Source organism: Salvelinus sp. IW2-2015, linkage group LG31 (genome assembly GCF_002910315.2).
Source record: "Salvelinus sp. IW2-2015 linkage group LG31, ASM291031v2, whole genome shotgun sequence".
NCBI classification, from domain to species: domain Eukaryota; kingdom Metazoa; phylum Chordata; class Actinopteri; order Salmoniformes; family Salmonidae; genus Salvelinus; species Salvelinus sp. IW2-2015.
In genome coordinates this window covers 8640455-8666666 of record NC_036870.1, presented here as the reverse complement: position 1 = coordinate 8666666, position 26212 = coordinate 8640455, and the positions used below count along the sequence as shown (strand labels likewise).

The window sequence follows — 26212 nt, the reverse complement described above, 5'->3', positions numbered from 1 at the left end:
TATTTCTTTGGAATTGCCACAAATGTGCATCTCTCCTCAAAATGTTTTTCGTAGTGCCTCTATGAGATGAATGGTAAAAAGAAAAGGTAGTTATTTCAGCTGTTGCTAACCCTGAACGATGTCATCTTGATCACGGTCCATATTTGTGACCTATTTCACAGAAGCAAGGCTGTAACGTAACATTTGGCAAAAGCTAAAGGGTCTGAATACTTTCCAAATGCACTGTAGTAGTTCATTATCTGAATAGTAATAGATTGGAGAGAACTATTTTCTTCAGAAGTGCGCACCTGTTTTCCCTGTCGTTAATTTAAAAGGTACATTTACAGTGACGGTTATGAATAACCCCTAAAGTTCAATACTTACATGAACAACAATAGTCTCTTTGCCTGTTATCTTGTTCCTGGTCTTGTGTTTAAAAGAGCAATGAGCTGTGTGATTTGAATGCAATGATCTCTTATGGACTTGATCTGACCTACATCACTGACTATAGCTCCTGCCATCATGTAACCTGTTCCTCATCTAAGGAACCATATGGAGAGTCAAGCATTTTTCTTTAGAATACAATGCACCACTGAACTTGTTTTCTTTTTGCTTCCATCTGGAAAATAGTTTCAGTTAAATGGTTACACCCACTTCTGAAGAACTCTCAATCACTCCTCACTTTCCACTAGGTGTTGACAGACAAGATAAGTCCATCTACARTTCTCAACATCTTTTAAAGACTCAGACTTGAGTAAATGGGAACATTTTAGCATGGTCCAAATGCGTCGTATTAAAGCCTCTGTTTGGCTTTAATTTTATTACCTCTAGTCAGTTAAGAACAAATTCTTATTTTCAATGACAGCCTAGGAACAGTGCCTTGTTCAGGGGCAGAACAACAGATTTGTACCATGTCAGCTTGGGGATTTGAACTTGCAACCTTTCGGTTACTAGTCCAAAGCTCTAACCACTAGGCTACGCTGCCGCCCCAATTTAATGTACCCCGAATACCAAATCTGATTCACGGAAATAAAATGTAAACGGATCTAAATTAATGCGTGGATTTGAACAATTCAAGCATTTACAAGATGTGCTCCTGAGGACTGAGACGACAAAAAAATGTTCAGAAACAGATGACATTTATTGTGAACTAAGGGACGGCGCGGTGGACAGGAATATTCTGCAGGCAAAAACCAGACTCCGTCTTCTGAACAGAAGTGTGACTTATTATAAAACAGTGCTATAGACTTTACTACTGGTTCTTTCTCTGGCGGTGGACTGGTTGGATGTCCGTTCAGGAGAAGTGGATGTCCGTTCAGGAGAAGGCAGAGGCCATGGGGGGTTGGAGGTGTGTTGTGGAAACGTTACTCTTTGAGTGCCATGTGCAGACACAAGTCAATAACGCGGTTGCTATAGCCGTACTCATTGTCATACCTATGGGAGAGGGAGCAAGAGGAAGGAGTCTTTATAATGTATATAAATATTCAAAATTCCAACATTGATTGTGTGTGTGTGTGTGGGGACGGGGGGGGGGGGGGTATGTCTAGACAGATGCATACCATGAGACCAGCTTGACAAAGTGGTCGTTGAGTGCAATGCCTGCCCCGGCATCGAAGATTGAGGAACGTTTGTCGCCGTTGAAGTCTGTGGACACCACCTGAGGGGGAGAGAGCATCAGGCTTTAGGCTCATTATGTAAAAAACTGAAATGAACCACCAATTAACAATCACTCTACTGCTGCCTAGTGTTTGAACTCAGGTATTGCATCATATGACCTTGAGGCTCAGTGCATGAGAGTAAGGAAAGCTTAGGCCCTGTTGATGTACTCTTAAACTGCATCCTTCCTTATTTCCTTCATTGTGGTCATCACTGACATGACAGCAACACAGAACCTTACTCACAGCTATCAAATCATGTTAGATCAGATTTCTTAAAGTATGGAAGGAATGATGCATTTTATAGTATTCAAGCAGGGTCTTGGAATGGGAAGATATTTACCTGGTCCTCCGTGTATCCCAGAATTCCCTTCATGGGTCCTTTGGAGGCCTCCTTGATGACTCTCTTGATCTCTTCATAAGGGGCCTGAGGCAGACAGAACATTAAAATGTAGAACAATGTAACCAAATTATTATGTATGGAGTGCCTGTTGCATGTTATGTTGACAGTAAGGAAATGTGCAAAAACAAGAGTAGCTTGTAGGTGGGTTGGGCTGGAAGCGTGGTCAAGAGGAATTAGGTATTCGGAGTAGCTTTACTTGTGTATAACATCGATTTCAAWAAAATACATCAAAAAGAGCAGAGAGGTGATTGGGAGACTTACAGCCTTCTCAAGACGGACAGTCAGGTCAACCACGGACACGTTYGGAGTGGGGACACGGAAGGCCATGCCGGTCAGCTTGCTGTGGGTCAGGAGGTTCAGTTAAATCTACATTCTGGGATTGAATAAAATAAATAAATAATGACAGCCCTGGTTTTGATATACAGCTGAGGGATGGGTCTAGGGAAATGTAAAGCTTTGGAATATTCAGATGCGCCCTTAGTGAAAAGCACTATACAAATCCCATCCATTATCACCATGGTCGTAAAACCTCCATTACGAAACCAGTGGCCCTGGATTGGTTCATACCCGTTCAGCTCGGGGATAACCTTGCCCACGGCCTTGGCGGCGCCAGTGGAAGCAGGGATAATGTTCTGGCTGGCACCACGMCCATCTCTCCACAGCTTACCGGAAGGCCCGTCAACYGTCTTCTGTGTGGCTGTGACGGCGTGAACTGTGCTCTGGGGGAAGAAYCAAGTGATATGGATGTTAGTCTATGCAAGGTGTTGTTCATTAGGCACCAAACTGAAGAAAACAGGAAGTTACTATCTGAACTAATAAGAAAAGCTAATTTAAAAATGTTCCATTGTGTACCCTAATGAACACGACCCAGGACTTGTGCAGAGCAGCAACATGATTGTACATTGACGGCTCTATTCATGTTAGCATTTACATCTCCACCAGTGTTGACCCACTTTTTACCACTACCAATCCATTCTTACCATCAGACCCTCAATGATGCCGAAGTTGTCGTTGATAARCTTGGCGATGGGAGCCAGGCAGTTAGTTGTGCAGGAGGCGTTGCTGTGAGGACATGACATCATTATCAATAATAATCAACATGCTCCCACTCGGAAAAGACGCGACTTCAACATCCACTGTTACGCCGACAACAAATCAGCATATCTACATCAGCATCAAGCCACTCCTCCACCCGCCTTTAAACCACATTAAATCCTGCCTCTCTGAAACTAAAACCTGGACGCAACCCTTTCCGCTGGTGTGTTCTTCCAGTCCAAACTCCAGAGTTTTGGCGACAGGGTCTCTTCTACAGCTACACTCAGGGTCTAGAACTCCTTCCCTTCAACGGTCCTTCTAGTCCTGTCTAAAACCTTCCCATAACTCCCACGCCACCTCAGTTCTTTCAAATGTCTTGTTTGTTTTGTCTTTATGTTTCCTTTATTGCCTATTAGAAAAGCGGCATATAAGAACCATTACTAATAATATGACAGCGCCACAAACGTTTAGTAATTTAACATTGTGTCACAGCCATAAAGTCAGAATTTAAAGAGCTGCAACCTGTAGTTTCATTTTACGCAAACCTGTATTAAAATCAATAGTTTGCCATGTTACCCAGTCTGATTTGTTGTTTTCTTACCTCAAGAGGAGATATGCGGCTGCCATATAATTTTAATACAAGGTCTATGGAAATCCCTGTGAAGTAAACAATGCGAGTACACACAATTTGACATAAATGGTGGAAAACAGTTCTGTTCCAAAATCTGTCAAACACATTCTCTAGCGATATTGTCCCGATGTTTTCAGGCCACGTTTCATACTCGCATTCTCAGTAAGACTGAGAGGGAGTGTTTTTGACCTGCTGGAACTGAGTGATTGTTTGTACAAGTAACATATCACCATGTGGCAGGACTGTTTGTACATGTCACATTGCGCCTTTTAAAATAATGTTATGGTGGAGGGGAGTGGCTTACCTGACAACCTTCAGGGAGTTTTCGTATTGATGGTGGTTGACACCCATCACGAACATGGGGGCATCGGCGCTGGGGGCGGAGATGATGACCCTCTTGGCACCTCCCTGCAGGTGAGCCTATGGTGGTGGTGGGTGGGTGGGGTGAGAGGTCAAAGGGTATGTTTGTGTGACAACAAATACACAGCATCAAGGCTGCCTTGCTTGGTTCGGTCACATACAGCCGATGATATGCAAAATTGGTAGTCTAGAGGCGATTCAAACAATTCACAACATGAAAATATATACAGCACTGTGCGTACTCACCCACAATATTATAGCCATGAAGTATTAAAACATATTTTTCACAGAACTCAAGTATAGACCATTGTCAATATGACCTACTTCCTACTGCTAGTGAACAGTGGTACTTACAGAGGCCTTGTCGATGGTGGTGAACACACCAGTAGACTCAACAACGTAGTCAGCGCCAGCGTCACCCCACTTGATCTGGGAAGGGTCCCTCCTGAAGATGGCAAAGAGAAGTTAGGATTATACCACAAAACCAGGGTTAGAATTACAGGGATCCTATACACTCCCATAACAATGCAGGGATGGGTTCATCTATATCTATCTATCTATCTATCTATCTATCTATCTGAGGAGTTGGTTCCCCTTTGCTGCTATAACAGCCTCCACTCTTCTGGGAAGGCTTTCCACTAGATGTTGGAACATTACTGCGAGGACTTGCTTCCATTCAGCCACAAAAGCATTAGCGAGGTCAGGCACTCATGTAGTGCAATTAGGCCTGGCTCGTAGTTGGCATTCCAATTCATCCCAAAGGTGTTCAATGGGGTTGAGGTCAGGGCTCTGTGCAGGCCAGTCAAGTTCTTCCACACCGATCTCGACAAGCATTTCTGTATGGGCCTCGCTTTGTGCACGTGGGCATTGTCATGCTGAAACAAGAACTTCCCCAAACTGTTGCCTCAAAGTTGGAAGCACAGAATTGTCTAGAACGTCATTGTATGCTGTAGCGTTAAGATTTCCCTTCACTGGAACTAAGGTGCCTAGACCAAACAATGAAAAACAGCCCCAGACCATTATTCCTCCTCCAAACTTTACAGTTGGCACTATGCAGTTGGGCAAGTAGCGTTCTCCTGGCATCCGCCAAACCCAGATTCGTCTGTCGGAATGCCAGATGTAGAAGTGTGATTCATCACTCCAGAGAACGCGTTTCCACTGCTCCAGATTTCAATGGCGGTGAGCTTTACACCATTCCGGCTGACGCTTGGCATTGCGCATGGTGATCTTAGGCTTGTGTGTGGCTGCTCGGCCATGGAAACCCATTTCATGAAGCTCCCAACGAACAGTTCTTGTGCTGACGTTGCTTCCAGAGGCAGTTTGGAACTCTGTAGTGAGTGTTGCAACCGAGGACAGGTGATTTTTACGCGCTACAGCACTCGGCGGTCCGTTCTGTGAGCTTGTGTGACTTCCCACTTCGCGGCTGAGCCGTTGTTGCTCCTAGACGTTTCCACTTCACAATAAAAAACACTTACAGTTGACCGGGGCAGCTCTAGCACAGCAGAAACGTTATGAACTGACTTGTTGGAAAGGTGGCATCCTAGTACGGTGCCACATCGAAAGTCACTGAGCTCTTCAGTAAGGCCATTCTACTACCAATGTTTGTCTATAGAGATTGCATGGCTGTGTGCTCAATTTTATACACCTGTCAGCAACGGATGTGGCTGAAATAGCCGATTACACATACTTTGTATATATGGTCTAGCCCACTGCTAAGGCATTCCCAAGAGTCAATGTGAATGTTTAAGATTCACAGACAAATATTCATATTGCCAGAAGAAGTATATAACCCATCAATTTGATTCTGCGCAAAACAGTGTCTCAGAAACACACAATGTGTCATTTTAAACCCTGCACAAAATAAGCCAAGGAATGCACCTGGAGCATTAGTAAAGAAAAGGAAAAACACTTACTCATGGAAAACTGTGATGTGCAGGTTGCCAATGATCAGCTTGCCATTCTCTTGTCTCACTTCACTGTGCTTCCATACACCGTGAGTGGAGTCATACTTGAKCATGTAGACCTATGGAACAACAAKCTTTAGGGAAGTGTTGAATATGAGAACAGTAAACCCTGTGCACCTGAGGTTTTTCTAGAATTTAACCCGAAAGAAACCTGACCCACTTAAGGTCTGACTTTGCTCAAATATGTTTACATTTCTCTCTCAATTTCAGTAACCTATATTTTGATTTTACATTTCAATATATTAAGCAGTAGGCTATATAAAAATCTCACCATGTAGTCCAGGTCAATGAAGGGGTCGTTGATTGCGACGACGTTGACTTCACCGCTCTTGGCAGCGGCACGGGTCACCAGGCGCCCGATACGCCCAAATCTGAGAAGAGAAAAGTCTTACAGTTAATTCATATATATGCAAATCCATATTACCACACTATACCAGCAGGTGGCAGCAGCCATGTGACGCAGGCAGACACACCCACACCTAAAAATGAGTCTTGCACACAAGGGTCATCGTATGGCTCAGCAAAGAAGTCAAAGTTCATCAGAAAGGAGTCAACATGCATCAGAAAGAACACAAGGCAAAAAAAAAAAAAAAAGGTTTCGTAAGGTGTTCTGGCGAAAAATACCTTGTTATCAATTTCCTTTAACAAGTCATTTAGTGCTGGTCAACAAAGTTAGACCATACTATACTTCACAAACCGTTTTGGAACTGCGAACAGTCAGCATGATKTTTTAGTCAGTCATTAGACATCATTTAGTTTCCATACTTGGGAGGAGTGAAATAGCCATCTCCAGGTCGCAGCGTTTCGTCTTTCAAGCGGGCACAGTAAAACTGTTCGGTTGATTTGGGGAAAGGGTCTATCATAACAAACGTTAATCTTCCTGCAGTTTAGTGACAGCTGACTATAGGTCAAATAAAGGTTAGAGGAATAGGATTGGTGTAAGAGTTCCTCCAAACTGTCTCGCGGTGATCTCTGAACTTCAGCTGAAAAGGTTAGCGGGATATTATTAGATGGGTAGAATAAAGGAATGTGACAGCTGAGGAGAGGAAAGATACAAGAGTGTTGCAAAGAGGRGTTGTGACAACCAAACCATAAATAAGTAGAGGATGGTAGTGGCCAGACCAGGGAGGGGTTGAACACACCATAGCAACAACAAAAAGGACCATCAACTAGACTCAGCCGCAGGCTTATTTTTTCTTGAGCGGATGGTCAGGAACATAATTACAAATAACTGCAAGAAGCCCAAACGGATATAATATTGAACTAAAAGAGAATCATTTCAAAACGTGCTTACATTTGTATATCTCTATTATGCATGGGAATACTTTGGAACAGATTTCCAGAATTAAAATCACTTGGAGCTGATTTGCTGGTGTTTTTACAGTCTTTATACGTCCAACAACAACATACATAATTTTTGGGGAAAACTTGGAGCGACAAAAAAAATAAAAATCACCCGCGGGCCAGCCGCCAGTTGGGGAACCCTGGCCTATGGTATGTACAGTACAGAAGTGCAATGCAGCCCAGGGTCTATCCTGTGAACAGAGAGTTCTTATGTTCTCTTTAAGACAATACAATTTAAAATACTATAAATTTGCCCAGTGACAGAAGCAGACACACCCCCAACAAAAAAACAAAAAGAGTCTTACACATAATGCATGGCCCAGCAGTTTGGTCAGGCTTATGAACTTGAGCGCAAGCATCTATMGAATGTACAGTACAGAAGTGCATTGCAGCCCAGGGTATTACCTTGTCACTTGATCCTGTTATTTTTAAAATATATCAATTTTAAAGATAAAATATGCAACTTACCCATTGATTCCAATCTTCACCATTCTGCCTGATCTTGTCTAGTTCGCTGAAGGTAAAACAAAATAAAATAATTAACTTGTGTGTTACATAGCCCAGCACAGTATGAACATAAGGCAAAATTTGAATAAGCAACTAAAATCATCTATGTACAACAATACATTAAGCATCACTGATTAACCGTCACTATTGAAAGACACTAGCAGTGATAGATACAAATCTATTTTGTGGCATCTATAGAATCCCAAGAATTGCACAATGCATACATGACATTAGAATAATTTCAAAGAGCCCAAAAATGTTGCTCGCCTAAAATACTCAACTATCCATGCCACGTAGGCTAATTTATTCTCTCTCATCTACATAAATTGTATCCTGCATCTATACAAATTGTAGTCATACAAGACAGCTTTTCAAAACGCCATGTAGGACTCCACCTGCCGAAGCGTAAATTGCCACAAAGAATCAACGCATAATTCTACAATTAAATGTCAAGTTGGCTACGAAGCCATAAAGAGGTTAATAACGTTGAAAAGTACCGTTTGTGAGTTGCTCTGTCCACTATGTCGGCAAGGTGCGCTCGCAATTTATTCCTATAGGGTCCATGGACACACCCCCACGTGAACACAAACTCATGTGCACACGCCCCTTCAGAATGTCAAGTCACAGATGGATGGGGAGCCAAGGTCGTTGTCGCAATCGACACGAACATAAATTACAGAACAGGAAATTCATTTGAATGACACCCACCACTATCGATGTGATCATCTTGGCTACATTGCGTGTGGAATGAACTGGATGCATCTTGGCAAAAAAAAYGAGGAAGATTTGTATTTGGATGGATTTGATAGTTAGATAATACTTGTATTAACCAGCTGTTTAACATTAACTTTATTTAAAGGATATAATCTTTGGGGAAACATTTTTATAATATTTTTCCAGGGCATTGGGTGTGCTTGGCTGCAAGACAGTATGTTGCAATGAAAGACAGTTGAAATAACATGGGATGAAACCCAATGCTTCTTCGAGTGATAACAGTGTGTCCGTCAATTGGCCTTTTGCCAAGGTAAGGCCACAGCTGCACTTGGACTTGTCTTAAGTCAAGCGGGCTCATATTCAGAGGATGACACTTTGAACAGTGCTTGACTTGGACAGGAGCTCATCGGKGCTGAGTACTTGCACCTCAAATGTTCTACTGCTTGAGCTCCTGTTCCTCTTATAGAATATTAGCTCAAAAGTATTGTGGAGCTCCTGCACCTAAATGTAAACTCAGAACCCAAAATGAGTACCGGAACCTATTTCAGTCCAAGTCAACACTGACTTTGAGACATGATGGGGCATGTGATGTTCTGGTGCCCATGGCTATGTGATATCCTGCTTGAGCTGTAGGATGCCTAATTCCGCAAGATAAATTAACGTTATCCTATATTTGGAGAATTTGGATGTAAAGGGAACTAAAGTGTAGATACTGAATGTTGGAGGTTCTTTATTACTTATCATGAACCTAAGCATCAATGTTCTCTGGACCAAAATAAACCTGGAGAGAGAGTGAGAGAAAGAGAGGGGACAGAGTAGTGTGTGAGTCCATGTAAGAAAAAAAACAAAAGTCACTGGAGGTTGACATTTACAAGATCCTCTATACCCCCCTTCCCCGCCCCCAAGACAGGTGTGCATAGTGAGAGGATCTGTTAGTGCATAACCCAGAACTTGAGCCCAGAACCACGACAGTAGGCTACTATGCATGCAGAATTTGAGTCTAATTTATTGCCTACCCACAAACAAAAATTATCTATGCAATTGCCATCACACTGCACACTGCTCCGTCCCATCTGGACAAGAGGAATACCTATGTAAGAATGTCYTTCATTGACTATAGCTCAGCGTTCAACACCATAGTACCSTCCAAGCTCATCATTAAGCTTGAGGCCCTGGGTCTCAACCCCACCCTGTGCAATTGGGTCCTGGACTTCCTGACGGGCCGCCCCCAGGTGGTGAAGGTAGGAAACAACATCTCCACTTCGCTGATCCTCAACACTGGGATCCCACAAGGGTACGTGCTCAGCCCCCTCCTGTACTCCTTGTTCACCCATGACTGTGTGGCCATGCACGCCTCCAACGCAATCATCAAGTTTGCAGACGACACAACAGTAGTAGGCTTGATTAAGTTTTAAGTTCCTCAGCGTACACATCACAGACAAACTGAAATGGTCCACCCACACAGACAGTGTGGTGAAGAAGGCGCAACAACGCCTCTACAACCTCAGAGGCTGAAGAAATTTGGCTTGTCACCTAAATTGAGAGCATCCTGTCGGGCTGTATCACCGCCTGGTATGGCAACTGCACAGCTCACAACCGCAAGGCTCTCCAGAGGGTGGTGCYTTCCGCACAACGCATCACCGGGGGCAAACTACCTGCCCTCCAGGACACCTACAGTCCCCGATGTCACAGGAAGTCAAAAAAGATCAGGGACAACAACCACCCGAGCCACTGCCTGTTCACCCCGCTATCATCCAGAAGGCGAGGTCAGTACAYGTGCATCAAAGCTGGGACCGAGAGACTGAAAAACAGCTTCCATCTCAAGGCCATCAGACTGATAAACAGCCATCACTAAACACAGAGAGGCTGCTGCCTACAAACAGACTTGAAATCATTGGCCACTTTAATAAATAGATCACTAGTCACTTTAATAATGCCACTTTAATGTTTACATATCTTGCATTACTCATCTCATATGTTGAAGTTGAAGTCGGAAGTTTACATACACCTTAGCCAAATACATTAAACTCCGTTTTTCACAATTCCTGATATTTAATCCTCGTAAAAATGTCCTGTCTTAGGTCAGTTAGGATCACCACTTTATTTTAAGAATGTGAAATGTCAGAAAAATAACAGAGAGAATGATTTATATCAGCAATTATTTCTTTCATCACATTCCCAGTGGGTCAGAAGTTTACATACACTCAATTAGTATTTGGTAGCATTGCCTTTAAATTGTTTAACTTGGGTCAAACGTTTCAGGTAGCCTTCCACAAGCTTCCCACAATAAGTTGGGTGAATTTTGGCCCATTCCTCCTGACAGAGCTGGTGTAACTGAGTCAGGTTTGTAGGCCTCCTTGCTCGCACACGCTTTTTCAGTTCTGCCCACAAATTTAATATGGGCTTGAGGTCAGGGCTTTGTGATGGCCACTCCAATACCTTGACTTTGTTGTCCTTAAGCCATTTTGCCACAACTTTGGAAGTATGCTTGGGGTCATTGTCCATTTGGAAGACCCATTGCAACCAAGCTTTAACTTCCTGACTGATGTCTTGAGATGTTACTTCAATATATCCACATAATTTTCCTTCCTCATGACGCCATCTGTTTTGTGAAGTGCACCAGTCCCTCCTGCACCAATGCACCCCCACAACATGATGCTGCCACCCCCGTGCTTCACGGTTGGGATGGTATTCTTCAGCTTGCAAGCCTCCCCCTTTTTCCTCCAAACATAACGATGGTCATTATGGCCAAACAGTTCTATTTTTGTTTCATCAGACCAGAGGACATTCCTCCAAAAATATATTTGTCCCCATGTGCAGATGCAAACCGTAGTCTGGCTTTTTGATGGCGGTTTTGGAGCWGTGGCTTTTTCCTTGCTGAGCGGCCTTGGACTCGTTTTACTGTGGATATAGATAKTTTTGTACCTGTTTCCTCCAGCATCTTCACAAGGTCCTTTGCTGTTGTTCTGGGATTGATTTGCACTTTTCGCACRAAAGTATGTTCATCTCTTGGAGACAGAACGCGTCTCCTTCCTGAGCGGTATGACGGCTGCGTCTGACCCACTGGAATTGTGATACAGTGAATTATAAGTGAAATAATCTGTCTGTAAACAATTGTTGGAAAAATTACTTGTGTCATGCACAAAGTAGATGACTTGCCAAAACTATAGTTTGTTAACAAGAAATTTGTGGAGTTGTTGAAAAACAAGTTTTAATGACTCCAACCAAAGTGCATGTAAACTTCTGACTTCATCTGTATATACTGTATTTTATACCATCTATTGCATCCTGCCTATGCTGCTCTGTCATTGCTCATCCATATATTTATATGTATATATTCTTATTTCATTCCTTTACTTATATTTGTGTATTAGGTAGTTGTTGTGGAATTGTTAGATTACTAGTTAGATATTGCTGCACTGTCGGAACTAGAAGCACAAGCACTTTGCTACACTCGCAATAACATCTGCTAATCATGTGTATGTGACAACAACAAAAAAGTTTGAATTTGAAGGTGGTGAAAGCGAGAGGCAGGCTGTGGGATCGAGGATAGCGGGCGTCACTTGAATGGTGAGTCTCTTGAGACTCCGTGCCTCATTCCCTTGTTCCTCCCACGCCGCTTCCTCCTGTTCTACTGTCCGTTAGGAGTACCTGTTAAGAATTCCTCTGCTGGTGATCTCTGACACTCTCTTCATCTCTTTCTCAAGCTCCCCCAAACTTTAGCCTTGCTGCAGAAGATAGCAGAGCCATAAAACAGGGCATGGTGAGCTCCTTACTGTGCCCAGGCTGCAAGGCTCCTAGATAGAACAATAATATTACTAATACATCCAACTGATACAGTGATTTTTATCACCTAAAGTATRTAAAATCGCTTAAAAATCGACACAAAAAAGGAAATGCAAATATACTGTAGCATACAAAAACAGATATAAGAGATCAGGAAGGGAGTTGAGGCAGTTTGTCTTTGGGAGCATCTTAAGCCTGATGAGCGGAGGGAGGGAGCATCTCATCCCCCTGTAACTGTCTGTAACTGAGTGACCTGAGTGACCAGGCCTCCCACTGGTCAATCCCGTTACAGCCTGCCCAGAAAATCCGCTCACCTCTCCCACTAGCCACGGTTTCCCAGCAGCAGGTCAGAGTCTCCTGGCATACTATCCCCTGAGCTGCTCTCATGAAGTTGAGTGCGTATTCAAATGTATGTTTGGCATTGTTGTTCCTATTCTTGGTATTGGGTTGTGTTTGTACTGCTGCCTTTAAACAGCTCTTTGTTATCTTAAAGCGGGCATTGTTCTACTGGGCGATTGTTAGTGTTTTTATCATTCCATTCCATCTCTACTTCCATTTTATACTTGTTATTTATGTTGTATTCATTACATTCATGCATGTATTCCTACTTCTGAGTCAGGAGGACGATTTCTTATTACGGGCTTATCACCCAGCAGAGGAATGTACGGTGGATCCAGAATTGCTGCTGGAGGTTGGCCCAGGGCCAGGCCAAGATCCTGGGGCCAGGGCCGGCTGTGCTCCTCTCCCTGGAGAGGGCTTTGGCACCACTGTTGATACAGGGAAAGACCACAGTAGGAATCTGCCTGGCCGCAGTGGTGGCCACCAGGGGCCTGCCATGGTTTCGGTCCAAGTCGTAACATGCCTCAATTACAGCCCAAGGCAAATGTTTAGATAGTGATTTGGATAGGGGCAATTTTGGCTGAAATCCTTCCGACATGTACAGCAACGCCTTCCAACTCTATTCCCGTAGGGTCAGATGTTGGCTATTGCTCCAGCACCACTCTTCATACCATAACTCATGACACATCCGTTCAATATACATTTACAATTGAGTTATTTGGCAGATGCTCTTATGCAGAGCGACTTACAGTCCCTGCATTCAACTTGTCAAGGGAAAACAACCACATACAGTATCTTAGTCATTGCAAGTAGACCCTTCTTCGATAAAACCCACATTTCCGTTTTACGATACATGCCATCTTTAGGATGTTATTTGAGATTTCAGCATCAGCATGTCTTGACTAGACTGAACTTGGGAGAATTTGYGGTGTTATATTTGATAAATTGATGAGTGACAATATGAAATTGGCTGCATAATCAGAGTCCCTGCAGATATTGTCACTGAATGGAGATTAATTGAAATGACTAGACACACTTGTTCATCTTTCACCCTACATTTAAAACCCTTAAGACGAGTAGAGGTTATCTATCTCTGTGTAGATCTTCTTGGTCTATATGCTACAGATGTCTGAGTATGCAAGAAATGTGAGTTGACATGAAATTAGGCTTCTCCTCTAAATTGAGCCATCTTCTTTCAGAGCACAGACTTCACATAGGGCCTAGGCGAAGGAAAGGTCAGCCTATAGGTCAACCATACGGCAGATAACCTTCTCCATGGTCTGCCATGCTACTGTACAGTATACAGTGCACCCGGCCCGGGGATGGCCTATATTTTTCTCTTCTTATAGTTGAAATATGTGTGACATTTTGGCAAGGAGGTACCGAGATGCCGGCTATTGGATCGAGGATAGACGAGGTGACAGTGTATTTTCCCATGGTATGTTCTGCTAAGTTTGCTTTCCTAATTCCAGAGTAACTTGGTTTGATGTAAACCAGTTATATAGTCCAAAAAGAGAAAAGGACATTTCCTGATGAAAATGTGTGCGCTTGCTCATCTATAGTGAGTATTGGCGACAAGTTATAGCCAATAGGAAGAGGGTTTGTTGGGTTGTTTGGGGAGGGTGTCACACATAGTAAGGGCAGGGTGGTGAACGTGGGAAGAGAGAGTTCATTGACCTGGAGTAGTTTGCTTGTGAGGGGAAAGGACGCTCAGTTCAGAGTTGAGGAGTTTTTCATGTACTTTTAGTGTAACCAACCCCGGGTTAGCTTTGAGTTCAGGGAATGCATGATTGAAACGTACCTCTCTGCGATTCCGTTCTGTCTAGAGAAGACGTTACAGTGTCATTGTAGCATGGAGCTTTTATGCTAATTTAAAAGGGTTATAGCAAATGGTATCAAAAAGCTTTTACGATCAATTTAAGTTGACTCTACATTTCAACGTAGGTTTGGTGTTTGTAGCTTAAACGGTTCAAGAGCAGTGGTGAATCCAAAATGTACTATTATAGCCTATGGAGCTTTTATGCAAATATGAAATAGTTATAGGTAAAAAATATATAAATATGTTTTAAAGATGGTTTGGTCTTTTGTGGCTTAAATGCTTGAAGACTAGTTCTGGGTGGTAGGTATCCTGGCAGGTAGGAACATTGGGCCAGTAACCAAAAGGCTGCTGGATCGAATCCCCGAGTCGACAAGGTAAAAATCTGTCATTCTGCCCCTGAGCAAGGCAGTTCAACCCCAACAACAACGACTCCCCGGATGACGTGGATGTTAAGGCAGCTCCGTGCAGCTTTCTGATTCAGAGGGGTTGGGTTAAATGCGGAAGCCACATTTCAGTTGAACGCATTCAGTTATAAAACTGACTAGGTATCCTCTTTCCCCAATCAAATGTTTTGACCATGTAACCTATGGCCATTGAAATGCATTGGAATTTACACAAGTATGGTTATAGTGTGAAACGAATAAACAGTATCAATACGGGTTTTTTTCAAGTTACTTGACCAGTGCCAGTCTTGACGTTTTAAAGTTGTTTTGGTGTTTGTGGCTTTCAAGGTTATAGTGCTACAGGTGGTGGAAGAAAGCAAAGGATTCCTAGAAAAAAACATTTCCTGAAGAAAATGTCTTTAAGTATTTGTAATGGTAGTGACTGCAGGAGATGTATTTTTGTACAATATATATGATTGTCACCATACTGAACTACATTGCAAACAGCTTGGGTTGGTCGACTATTGGAGTCAGGACAGAGCTCGCCCTGGGAAGTTTTAATGTCCTCCTAGGCACATGCATCCAACACCCTGTTCGCCTACTCTTACTTTCACATGAAATGAAAACATTCAGACAGGTTATGGATGAGCTAGGCGTGTCTTGAACCTCTAGACATAGCAAGAGTAGACATACACATATGCCATATACAGATGAGGTCGGAAGTTTACATACACTTAGGTTGGAATCATTAAAATTTGTTTTTCAAACACTCCACAAATTTCTTGTTAACAAACTACAGTTTTGGCAAGTCGGTTAGGACATCTACTTTGTGCATGACAAGGAATTTTTCCAACAATTGTTTACAGACAGATTATTTCACTAATAATTCACTGTATCACAATTCCAGTGGGTCAGAAGTGTACATACACTAAGTTGACTGTGCCTTTAAACAGCTTGGAAAATTACCAAAAATTATGTCATGGCTTTAGAAGCTTCTGATAGGCTAATTGACATCATTTGAGTCAATTGGAGGTGTACCTGAGGATGTATTTCAAGGCCTACCTTCAAACTCAGTGCCTCTTTGCTTGACATCATGGGAAAATCATAATAAATCAGCCAAGACCTCAGGAAAATAATTGTAGACCTCCACAAGTCTGGTTCATCCTTGGGAGCAATTTCCAAACGCCTGAAGGTACCACGTTCATCTGTACAAACAATAGTGCGCAAGTATAAACACCATGGGACCACGCAGCCGTCATACTGCTCAGGAAGGAGACGTGTTCTGTCTCCTAGAGATGAACATGTTTTGGTGCGAAAAGTGCAAATCTATCCCAGAACAACAGCAAAGGACCTTGTGAAGATATTGGAGGAAACGGATACAAAAGTATCTATATCCACAGTAAAACGAGTCCTATATAGATATAACCTGAAAGGCCGCTCAGCAAGGAAGAAGCCACTGCTCCAAAACCGCTATCAAAAAGCCAGACTACGGTTTGCATCTGCACATGGGGACAAAGATCGTACTTTTTGGAGGAATGTCCTCTGGTCTGATGAAACAAAAATAGAACTGTTTGGCCATAAGGACCATCGTTATGTTTGGAGGAAAAAGGGGAAAGCTTGCAAGCCGAAGAACACCATCCCAACCGTGAAGCACGGGGGTGGCAGCATCATGTTGTGGGGGTGCTTTGCTGCAGGAGGGACTGGTGCACTTCACAAAATAGATGGCATCATGAGGTAAAATTATGTGGATATATTGAAGCAACATCTCAAGACATCAGTCAGGGAGTTAAAGCTTGGTCGCAAATGGGTCTTCCAAATGGACAATGACCCCAAGCATACTTCCAAAGTTGTGGCAAAATGGCTTAAGGACAACAAAGTCAAGGTTTTGGAGTGGCCATCACAAAGCTCTGACCTCAATCCTATAGAAAATTTGTTGGCAGAACTGAAAAAGCGTATGCGAGCAAGGAGGCCTACAAACCTGACTCAGTTACACCAGCTCTGTCAGGAGGAATGGGCCAAAATTCACCCAACTTATTGTGGGAAACTTGTGGAAGTCTACCCAAAATGTTTGACCCTTTTCATGCACAAAGTAGATGTCCTAACCGACTTGCCAAAACTGTAGTTTGTTAACAAGAAATTTGGGGAGTGGTTGAAAATCGAGTTTTAATGACTCCCAATTTATTTGACACCTGGTGGTGAGTTATGCAGTCTCACCATTAAAATGTGCAGTCAAATCCATATGGCACATTGTGTCAGCTTCTTTAACTACAAGACCTACAACCCAGTATTTCCCCATTGTATGTTTTGAAAGGTTTGTTTTGCTAATGTTGTAAGATTTCCAGAATAACTTGGTTGATACAAACCAGTTTTATACTAAATAGATACATGATACTAAGGTTATAGGTTAAGATTCAGGAAAGTTGTTTAAAAGTTAAATCACTTTACATGTTTGAGCCTAAAACTGTTTATGGCTTGTGTTCTTTTGTCCTCCAGGAGCCAGCTGTCCTGTGTTTAGTTTTGAATCCAGGACCTGTTTCAGGTGAGAGTTGTGCATCCTGACAACATGGCCAGTCCATCAGAGCTTGTGTTGAACGGTGGTGACGCTGCGGATGTTTTCCTCAAGGACACTGGTGTGCCGGTCTTCCCAGCTGATCCTCATGTTGCGGAGGCCATCTTTGGTGCTGAGACTCCAGGGCTTTAAGATGCCTGTGGTCCATACAGTAGGGAGCACTAGTGGTTTGTAGACCAGGATTTTGGTTCTGGCCTGGATGTAGTGATCCTCGGAGACTCTTTTCCTCCGTCTTGAGAAGGCGCCAGTGGCACAGCTTWGGTTGGCGGTGGTGTATTTCTGCGTCAACGTCAGCTTTGGAGGAGAGAAGCCTGCCATGTTAGGGAAAGTGGATTGAGCAGCAGACACTGAGGAAGTCTGCAGACACCACCTGAAGGATGAGTGAGTTGGGAAAAATGTATCTTTACTACTCCCTTGTGTCTGAGCTTAGACATTGCAGTTTGTATTTGAGGCCCAGGAAATGAGTAGGAAAAACTTGGGCCCTTTTCGATACTCTTACAAATGTATCCTTACTTCCTCCCTTTGAGTAAATCCCTGATCTAACACGTGACAGTAATGCAGAGGAAAGCTTGCGCACACACCAATCCAGTGACTTCAAGAAACGAATGAGCGGTAACTTTCCCAAAATCACCAGGTTTTCAACTTTGTGCACTACGTCAGACACGGGCTTTTATCCGCAACAAGTGCATTTTGTGGAACCACCACTGGTGGGATAATGTTTTATTTATGCAGATTTTAGAATATTTGCAGGAAAATTTGTTACATTTGATGGAAACCTAACTATAGAGAAGCATTGGAGACCACTGGCCTTTCAGTTGATTTACTAAATTGACACCAACCCTGACGTTAGTTGCCACTAACAAAAGCATAGGAAATACTTATTGGGAGACTTACTTGCCTTGCTACCGAGACTCCTTGCGCCAGCCAAACGTTTGGCTCCGAGTACCTGCRGACCCGAAACGAACACATTCGGGTGGTCCAATTGGTCCAGAACACACGTGGGTAAAGCAGCAGTTAGAAAACGTGTCATTGGCTTTGATTCTCTTTTAGAGATTATCCAGTCACTGTTGACTTTTGTACAACACCCCTCACCACAAACATGTCTGACTAAAGTATGTAGCAAACGACAGAGCGTACGTCTTCATAAGACAGATTGTCAGGTCAACCAGACAAGGGGCACACGATAGCCATACCAGTCAGCTTGCTGCGGGTCCTAGTTCTTTAGATCCACACTATTACAAGCAAAATGTGCTTAAATGTAAACATTAAAAMAACCTGTTTGAATCTGTGTCCAATACAGTGGTTCATCTTAACCTTTTTTTTTACTCATAACAAATTGGGTGTGTCGACTACTTTAGACCAGCTCCATATGACGGCTCAAGAACTGATTCCACTAGTGAAAAGCAGTATAGAAATCCTATCCATCACTGGTGATAAAAACCATTAAGGAACCAGTGTTCATTGATTGGTTCATACCACAGCCTGTTCTGGCTGGCACATCTCTCCAGCTTATCGGAGGGACTGTGTTCTGCGACAGGCTGAACTGTGGGGTAGACGTTAGTCCACGCAGTGGTGTGTTTATTAGGCACCAAATGGTAGAACACTTACATTAATATTCCATTGCAAAACATTTCAAAACAGTTGCGTGCCATAATGAACATATGCTCTGGAAGAATGAGATGATAGTTCAATAACAGGACTTTTATTGTGAAGGAGTGCAAATTAAGCCACAGTGTAGTAAACAGAAATATTCCGCAGGCAAAAATACTGAATCCTCACACTGAACAGAACAGAGGTGTGACTTATAAAAATGTTCCCATTGAGTTGAGTTCACTACAGGCTCTCTGGCAGCGGACTGGTGGGGTGTCCGTTCAGGAGAAGGAAGAGGTAATGAGTGGTTGGAAGTGTGGTGTGGAAACTTTACTCCTTGGAGGCCATGTGCAGACACAGGTCAACAACACGGTTGCTGTAGCCAAACTCATTGTCGTACCTATAGAAGAAACAAGAGTTTGAAAATTCACAAACCTACAGGGGAAAGCTAAGGCTATACTAATTAAATTAATGTTGCGATGGAACAGAATTACAACATTGATCATGTCCGAGTGAGTGACTCCCACGTCCATGAACTGCATTCAACTATGCAGTTCACACCTTTGTGGTCCAGCTGACACTAGGCAGCATTGCGTGCCACAAGTTCAAACATTGTGTTGCATTTTGCCATACCTCAATCACAATAAGTTTATTTAATAAGCCCTTTTGTTATTTGAATGTTTTTTGTTGCCTGGTTTAGATCCTGGCATGGTATCAATGTGGATGTAAACTCCAACAAAAAGGAAAGTTTCGGTGGCCCTCAAGGCTCTGTTCTTGGACCACTGTTCATTACATATGCTGCCCCTTGTAATGTTATTACAGCTGCAACATTCATTGCAATGCAAATGATGCACAGCTGTACATGTCGATGAAACMGAGTCGGTGGAGACCTGGTGTGAGCACAACGTGTAGGTTCCTGCATACATACCATGAGACCAGCTTGACAAAGTGGTCGTTGAGGGCAATGCCTGCGCCGGCGTCAAAGATTGAGGAGCGGCAGTCACCGTTGAAGTCTGTGGACACCACCTGAGGGGAGCAACAAGTTTTAGTGTAAACGATTAACCATCACTAGCGCTCGTTAGAGTTCCCACTTAGACATTTCAACCTATGACCTTGAGGCCGATGGCATAGGGAAAGGTTGCCTTACTTCCCAATCACTCCTTTCTCATGAAGTGTGCTCTACGTCCATGCATTTGATGTGTTCCAGAACAAGCACAACTTATTCAAATTGTCACCTAATCAAGCGCCTCTAAATCAGCTGTGGAATACACCAAATATGTGGACTGGCTGGGGTACTCTAGACCAAGGTTTCCCCAAACAGTCCTGGGGGCACGTTTTGTCAACATAACACTACACAGCAGATTCAAATAATCAAAGCGTGATGAATTGGTTATGCGAGTCAGCTGTATAGTGCTAGGGCACAAAGCGTGGTGCACCCAGGGGGGACTCAGATCAGGAAACCCTGACCTAGATCAATCTAATGACTTTATATTTACGGGAAGTAGTGTACAAGTGCACACTTCAAGTAAAGGACAGATTGGGACAGGGTTGGAATGGGGAAATATTTACCTGGTCTTCTGTGTATCCCAGAATTCCCTTCATGGGTCCTTCAGCGGCAGCCTTGATAACCTTCTTGATCTCGTCATAAGGCGCCTAAAGCAGAAGAGCGAACATGTAAAAAAAAAAAATCTAGATAAAAATGTATGAAGTGCCTTTTGCCATAATGCTGGTAACTTGCACCAAATTCCCAGTTGAACCTCTAATAGACATTAGCAAAAGTATAAAAAGGTTGTTGGGAGACTTACGGCCTTCTCAAGACGGACAGTCAGGTCAACCACGGACACGTTGGGAGTGGGGACACGGAAGGCCATGCCGGTCAGCTTGCTGTGGGTCAGAAAAACCCACAAAAGGGTCAGGATCCACACCATCARGAGCACAAGTGGGGCTCGAGTAAATTCTTCAAAAAACAACCCTAGTAAAAAGCACTAGTGCTACAAATCTCAGCATTTATCACTATCATCAAAACTCCATTAAAAACTACGGTCCTGGATTGGTTCATACCCGTTCAGCTCGGGGATAACCTTGCCCACGGCCTTGGCGGCGCCAGTGGAGGCAGGGATAATGTTCTGGCTGGCACCACGTCCATCTCTCCACAGCTTACCGGAAGGCCCGTCAACAGTCTTCTGTGTGGCTGTGACGGCGTGAACTGTGCTCTGGGGGGGACGACAACATTAGTCCATGCAGGGTTCATGGAGCACCACTAAGATTAAAGGGCTATGACATTCAAAAAGTCAAACACCGAATGAAGATCCATTCTTACCATAAGACCCTCAATGATGCCGAAGTTGTCATTGATAACCTTGACGATGGGAGCCAGGCAGTTAGTTGTGCAGGAGGCGTTGCTGTGAGGACATAATTGTTAATAACATGACATTAACAAATACTTAACGATTAAACATTGTGCCACAAATTCATGAAATAATCAGCTGAAATTACACTATTTAAATAGTATTACTCAGGGGTGAGAACACTGCACACCGAATGCGTGATTTTCAGCCATTCTTTGTACAAGTCATAATTTGGCCACAGGGAATTACCAATGCTCCTTAAAAAGGTAACGCAACAGGAGGCTTACCTGACAACCTTCAGGGAGTTGTCGTACTTCTCGTGGTTGACACCCATCACGAACATGGGTGCGTCGGCYCTGGGGGCGGAGATGATGACCCTCTTGGCACCTCCCTGCAGATGAGCCTGTGGTGGGTGGTTGGGCAAAGGTTAAGTTTGTGGAAATGCAAAGCCACTGAATGAACTAAGCCAGCCAACCTTTAGCACAAAGCATAAAAAGCCCAGTGAAATGCAGAAAAAAAGGGCGTTAAGGTAAGAAAGAAAAAAGGTCATAATTGAAAGTGGGGTCATACTGCATACCATAATAATGAACGCACACCAAATCACTAACTACCTAAAAACTGCTAGTGAACTGAGGTACTTACAGAGGCCTTGTCGATGGTGGTGAACACACCAGTCGACTCGACGACGTAGTCCGCGCCAGCGTCGCCCCACTTGATGGCGGTGGGGTCCCTCCTGAAGAACGCAACGAGAAGAAGTTGGGGTGAAACTACAAAACAAGCGTTCCAATTACAGAAGTAGAATGTTCCAATGTGTGTGAAACCCATAGSCATAATATACCTGTTCTATCCTTCTAGAGCACTCAGTCAATGGGGCAGTTTCCCAGAACCAGAGAGGAATCTTTTTTWGTCCACCACTAAGCTTAATATGGGTGCACAAAACCATKCAAATGTGTAATTTGAACCAATGTACCTAAAGAATAAGGCAAGGAAAACCCACTCACTCATGGAAAACTGTGATGTGCAGATTGCCAATGATCAACTTTCCACCTTCCTGCTTCACTTCGCTGTCCTTCCAAACACCGTGGGTGGAGTCATACTTGAACATGTAGACCTATGMAACAGGGGCAGGACTTTAAAGCKYGTAAGGGATGTTACAGTAAACACGAGCAGCTAAAACTGGTTTATGTGTACTGCATTTCTTAATGCAGTATGAAGTTCACCATGTAGTCCAGGTCAATGAAGGGYTCATTGATGGCGACGACCTCGACCTTGCCGTTCTTGGCGGCGGCACGGGTCACCAGACGCCCAATACGCCCAAATCTGAGACGAGAAGAGTCTTARAGTTAATCCTCATGTATCATATTACCACACCAGCATGCGGCAGGAGCCCTAAACTGACATGTCTGATGACAGCTCGACAACACCTGCCAACCTTGACATTTGCAGCCCAGAGCCTTTGTTTATGCCCAATATGGTTGGGTTGGTGCAGCGTGACCAGAAATGAGAAGTGCGGGGTTGAGGKCAAATTGGAAAAGCAGGTTAAAGACTAGTCTGTTTAAGCTTGGTTGGCCTGTGCAGTTAAAGGGACATTACCCTCAAATCATAGCATTTTTTTTTAATACACTGAACAAAAATGCAACATGTAAAGTGTTGCTGAAATATGACAGCAGTAATGTTCCATATGCACAAAAAGCTTTTGTAAAATTGTGCACAAATCTGTTTACATCCCTCCATGAGCATTTTAGCCTTTGTCAAGATAATCCATTCACTTGACAGATGTGGCATAATAAGCAGCTGATTAAACAGCACGATCATTACACAGGGGCACCTTGTGCTGGGGACAGTAAAAGGCAACTCTAAAATTTGCAGTTGTGTTACACAATGCCACAGATGTCTCAAGCTGAGGGAGCATGCAATTGTTATGACTGCAGGAATGCCCACCAGAGCTGTTGGCAGAGAATAATTTCTACCATAAGCCACCTCCGTCATTTAAGAATTTGGCAGTACGTCCAATCAGCCTCAACCACGTCAACCCAGGACCTTCACATCCGGTTTCTTTACCTGTGGGATAGTCTGAGGGGAAGGTGGGGTGCTGAGGAGTCTGTCGTAAAGCCTTTTTGTGGGGGGAAACTGATTGGCTAGGCCTAGCTCCCCAATGGGTGGGCTTGGCTCCCAAGTGGGTGGGCTTATGCCCTCCCAGGCCAACCCATGGCTGTGCCCCTGCCCAGTCCAACCCATGGCTGTGCCCCTGCCCAGTCATGTGAAATCCATAGATTAGTGGCTAATTTATTGATTTCAGTTAACTCATTTCCTTATGACCTGTAACTCAGCAAAATCTTTGAAATAGTTGGGTTCATATTTTTGTTCAGTATAGCTTACTGTACATCTTGCCATCGGTTGTGTAGGTAGATTAAGCATAAATTGGGTGAATAGTTAAGTGCAATCCACATGGGACTGCTCCCTTACGCGAAGGGAATGAAGTCTGATAGTTACTGGTTAACTCTAGCTGATTACTGATAGGACCACATTGGTCAAATACTGTGAATGTTGGAGACTTGAGTTGCAGTCAGTGGTTGAGAAAAGCCTAGACACCACTGAAATACAAAGTAAACTGGATTATAGTCTAGAATTGTTTTAAATCCCAATTATTTAAAAAAAATTAAGTCAGTTCCTGGCCAGCTGAAATAACTTCCATTTACATAACATTAGCAGCCAATTACTGCACAGATTTGTCTTGTGATATACAGACCAATCAAGTTCAGAGTGGATGATAAAATCCCTGTGATTGAGGATTCAGTGTCACTCATCAGGATCTCCACAACGTTTAACTCATTTGAACTTCGCCCAGTGACGCAAATCAGACACACCCCCAGCTAAAAGGGTGTCCTGTTCACAACGGTCAATGTATTGACCACCAAAGGAGTCAAAGTGCATCAGAACTGAGTAAAAACAAGGTGAAAAACAAGTAGCCTATTTGGTAACAGTATGAGCCAGGGAAAAATTGGCATRGTGGAGCAAATTCCTTGCTATCCTTTACTATTAACAAGCAATTTGTTCTAGTCAATGACATTTTGTATGACTTAACACCTTGTTATGAGTCTATGACATAGGCTTTGAGGGAACTGAACAGTCAGGAGGATCTATTGCTCCCAATGTTAAGAGTTCAGTTTCCTTACTGTATATAGGTCAATCAGCACATTAGTGTCCCAGATTAGAAATGGGCATCATTACAGATTGATTTTGGGAAAGGGTTTATATCAATCATATCTTCCTGCAGTCTATTGGTCAAATAAAGGTTAGAAGGATAAGATTGGTCAAAGAGCTCAACCAAAAAAAAAAAAAAAAGGAACTTCAGCTGACAAGGTTAGCGGGATATTATTAGATGGATAGAATAAAGGAATGTGACAGCTGAGAAGATACAAGAGAGTGCTGTAGAGGCGGTGTGACACCCAAACTATAAATAAGTAGAGAATGGACAAGGCTTGTGAACTAGTTACAGTATGGCATGAGCTTTCCTCAAACTTGGTTCCAAAGTACACAAACTATCAAGGGATTTGTGCAATGCAAGCCTGAGTCTCTTGTGACATTTTGAACTCTCCTCTAGTTCTGATACAAAACCAGTCATTTCTTTAAATAATATTGACAAAAGCAGGTTACCCATTGATCCCAATCTTCACCATTTTGCCTGGTATGGTATAGTCCTCTGAAAGTAAAACATCAATTAAAACCAACAAGTAGGAGTAGAATGCACATTCAGAATAAGTATCCACGTCAGCATTCCCCAAACCTAGTTTTTGTTCTCGTAGTAGACAGCCAATTCAACTGATCAACTCATCATGCTTTGATTAGGCCATTTGAAATCAGCTGTGTAACGTTACGGAAAAAAACAAAACGTGCACTACTTTGGGTCCCCAGGACTGAGTTTAGGAAACACTGATCTACGTATATCAGATTAACAGTCACTACAGAAAAAAAGGCCACTAAATCTGTGGCATCTATCAGCAGTGTTTTGTTAAAGTACACAGTTGACATAAGTCATGGAAAACGTTGAAACAAATTAACTAAGTCTGCATGCACAGAAAACACATTTAAAAACACGTAGGTTAGCCCAAAGTCAAAAGACAGCTATTCAAAACACCAGATACGCCGAAGCCTACCCAGTGCGTAAATCACATACAATTAAGGCATACTTGAAACTGTCAATTAAAGTTGGTTTTGGAACGCATAAAAGAGCAAAGAAAGTTTTTAAAGTACCGTTCTTGTATAGCCTCTGTCTGTCCACTTGTTCACAAGGGGAAGCGGGGACGAGTGAAGGTGCGCTCGCATTTTATCTTCCCATTGAGTCCGTGGACACGCCTCCGCGTGCGCACCCCCGGTCAGAATGTCAAGGTCGTAGTGGCTTGTCAACGGCAGTAAATACGGAACAAAAAAGCTGCACCATTCAGTTGGACGGTGTGGACAGTCGTGCCTTGTACCCCCRATTATTATTGTTTTGGTTAGATTTGCAGCATTGCAACAGGGCGCATCTTGGCAAAAAATATATGTTCTCCTAACTTCATATTTCATTAATATTGTAACGACCCTGGGTTTATAAGCGCGGATATCGACTCTGCCGTTCGAGCATGTTTTTGCGGCACAGTAGATAGAGCGCTGGACTTCGGGCTAGAAGATCGAGGGTTCGAGACCTGCTCCCTGCCTGTTTCATTACATTATACATACTAATAAATGAAACAGGTGAGGTTAGATGGATTGATAAACTAATTTGACAATTGTTAATACACGTGGA

The 26212-nt window shown here is 43.2% G+C and overlaps 2 protein-coding genes across 3 annotated transcripts; both read right to left on the bottom strand.

Annotated features, from left to right (window-relative positions):
• Positions 1-1101: 1101 nt before the first annotated feature.
• On the bottom strand, positions 1102-8438 carry LOC111955671 (glyceraldehyde-3-phosphate dehydrogenase-like). Of its 2 annotated transcripts, XM_023975921.2 has the most exons (12): positions 8376-8438; positions 7840-7885; positions 6299-6398; positions 5977-6086; positions 4418-4508; positions 4008-4123; positions 3018-3099; positions 2605-2756; positions 2299-2377; positions 1978-2061; positions 1539-1636; positions 1102-1413 (listed from the first exon to the last, which is right to left on the bottom strand). In XM_023975921.2, exons 2-12 carry the CDS (start codon positions 7860-7862, stop codon positions 1344-1346), a joined length of 1005 nt encoding a protein of 334 aa, XP_023831689.1. In that variant the 5' UTR covers positions 7863-7885; positions 8376-8438; the 3' UTR covers positions 1102-1343. The 2 variants fall into 2 exon arrangements, with proteins under 2 accessions (XP_023831689.1, XP_023831690.1); XM_023975922.1 differs by lacking the exons at positions 7840-7885; positions 8376-8438 and adding an exon at positions 7677-7702.
• A 10736-nt stretch (positions 8439-19174) lies between these two features.
• Positions 19175-25770, bottom strand: LOC111955670 (glyceraldehyde-3-phosphate dehydrogenase). Its single transcript, XM_023975920.2, has 12 exons — positions 25681-25770; positions 25084-25129; positions 22647-22746; positions 22428-22537; positions 22069-22159; positions 21714-21829; positions 21399-21480; positions 21140-21291; positions 20884-20962; positions 20648-20731; positions 20007-20104; positions 19175-19478 (listed from the first exon to the last, which is right to left on the bottom strand). Exons 2-12 carry the CDS (start codon positions 25104-25106, stop codon positions 19409-19411), a joined length of 1005 nt encoding a protein of 334 aa, XP_023831688.1. The 5' UTR covers positions 25107-25129; positions 25681-25770; the 3' UTR covers positions 19175-19408.
• Positions 25771-26212: the final 442 nt, after the last annotated feature.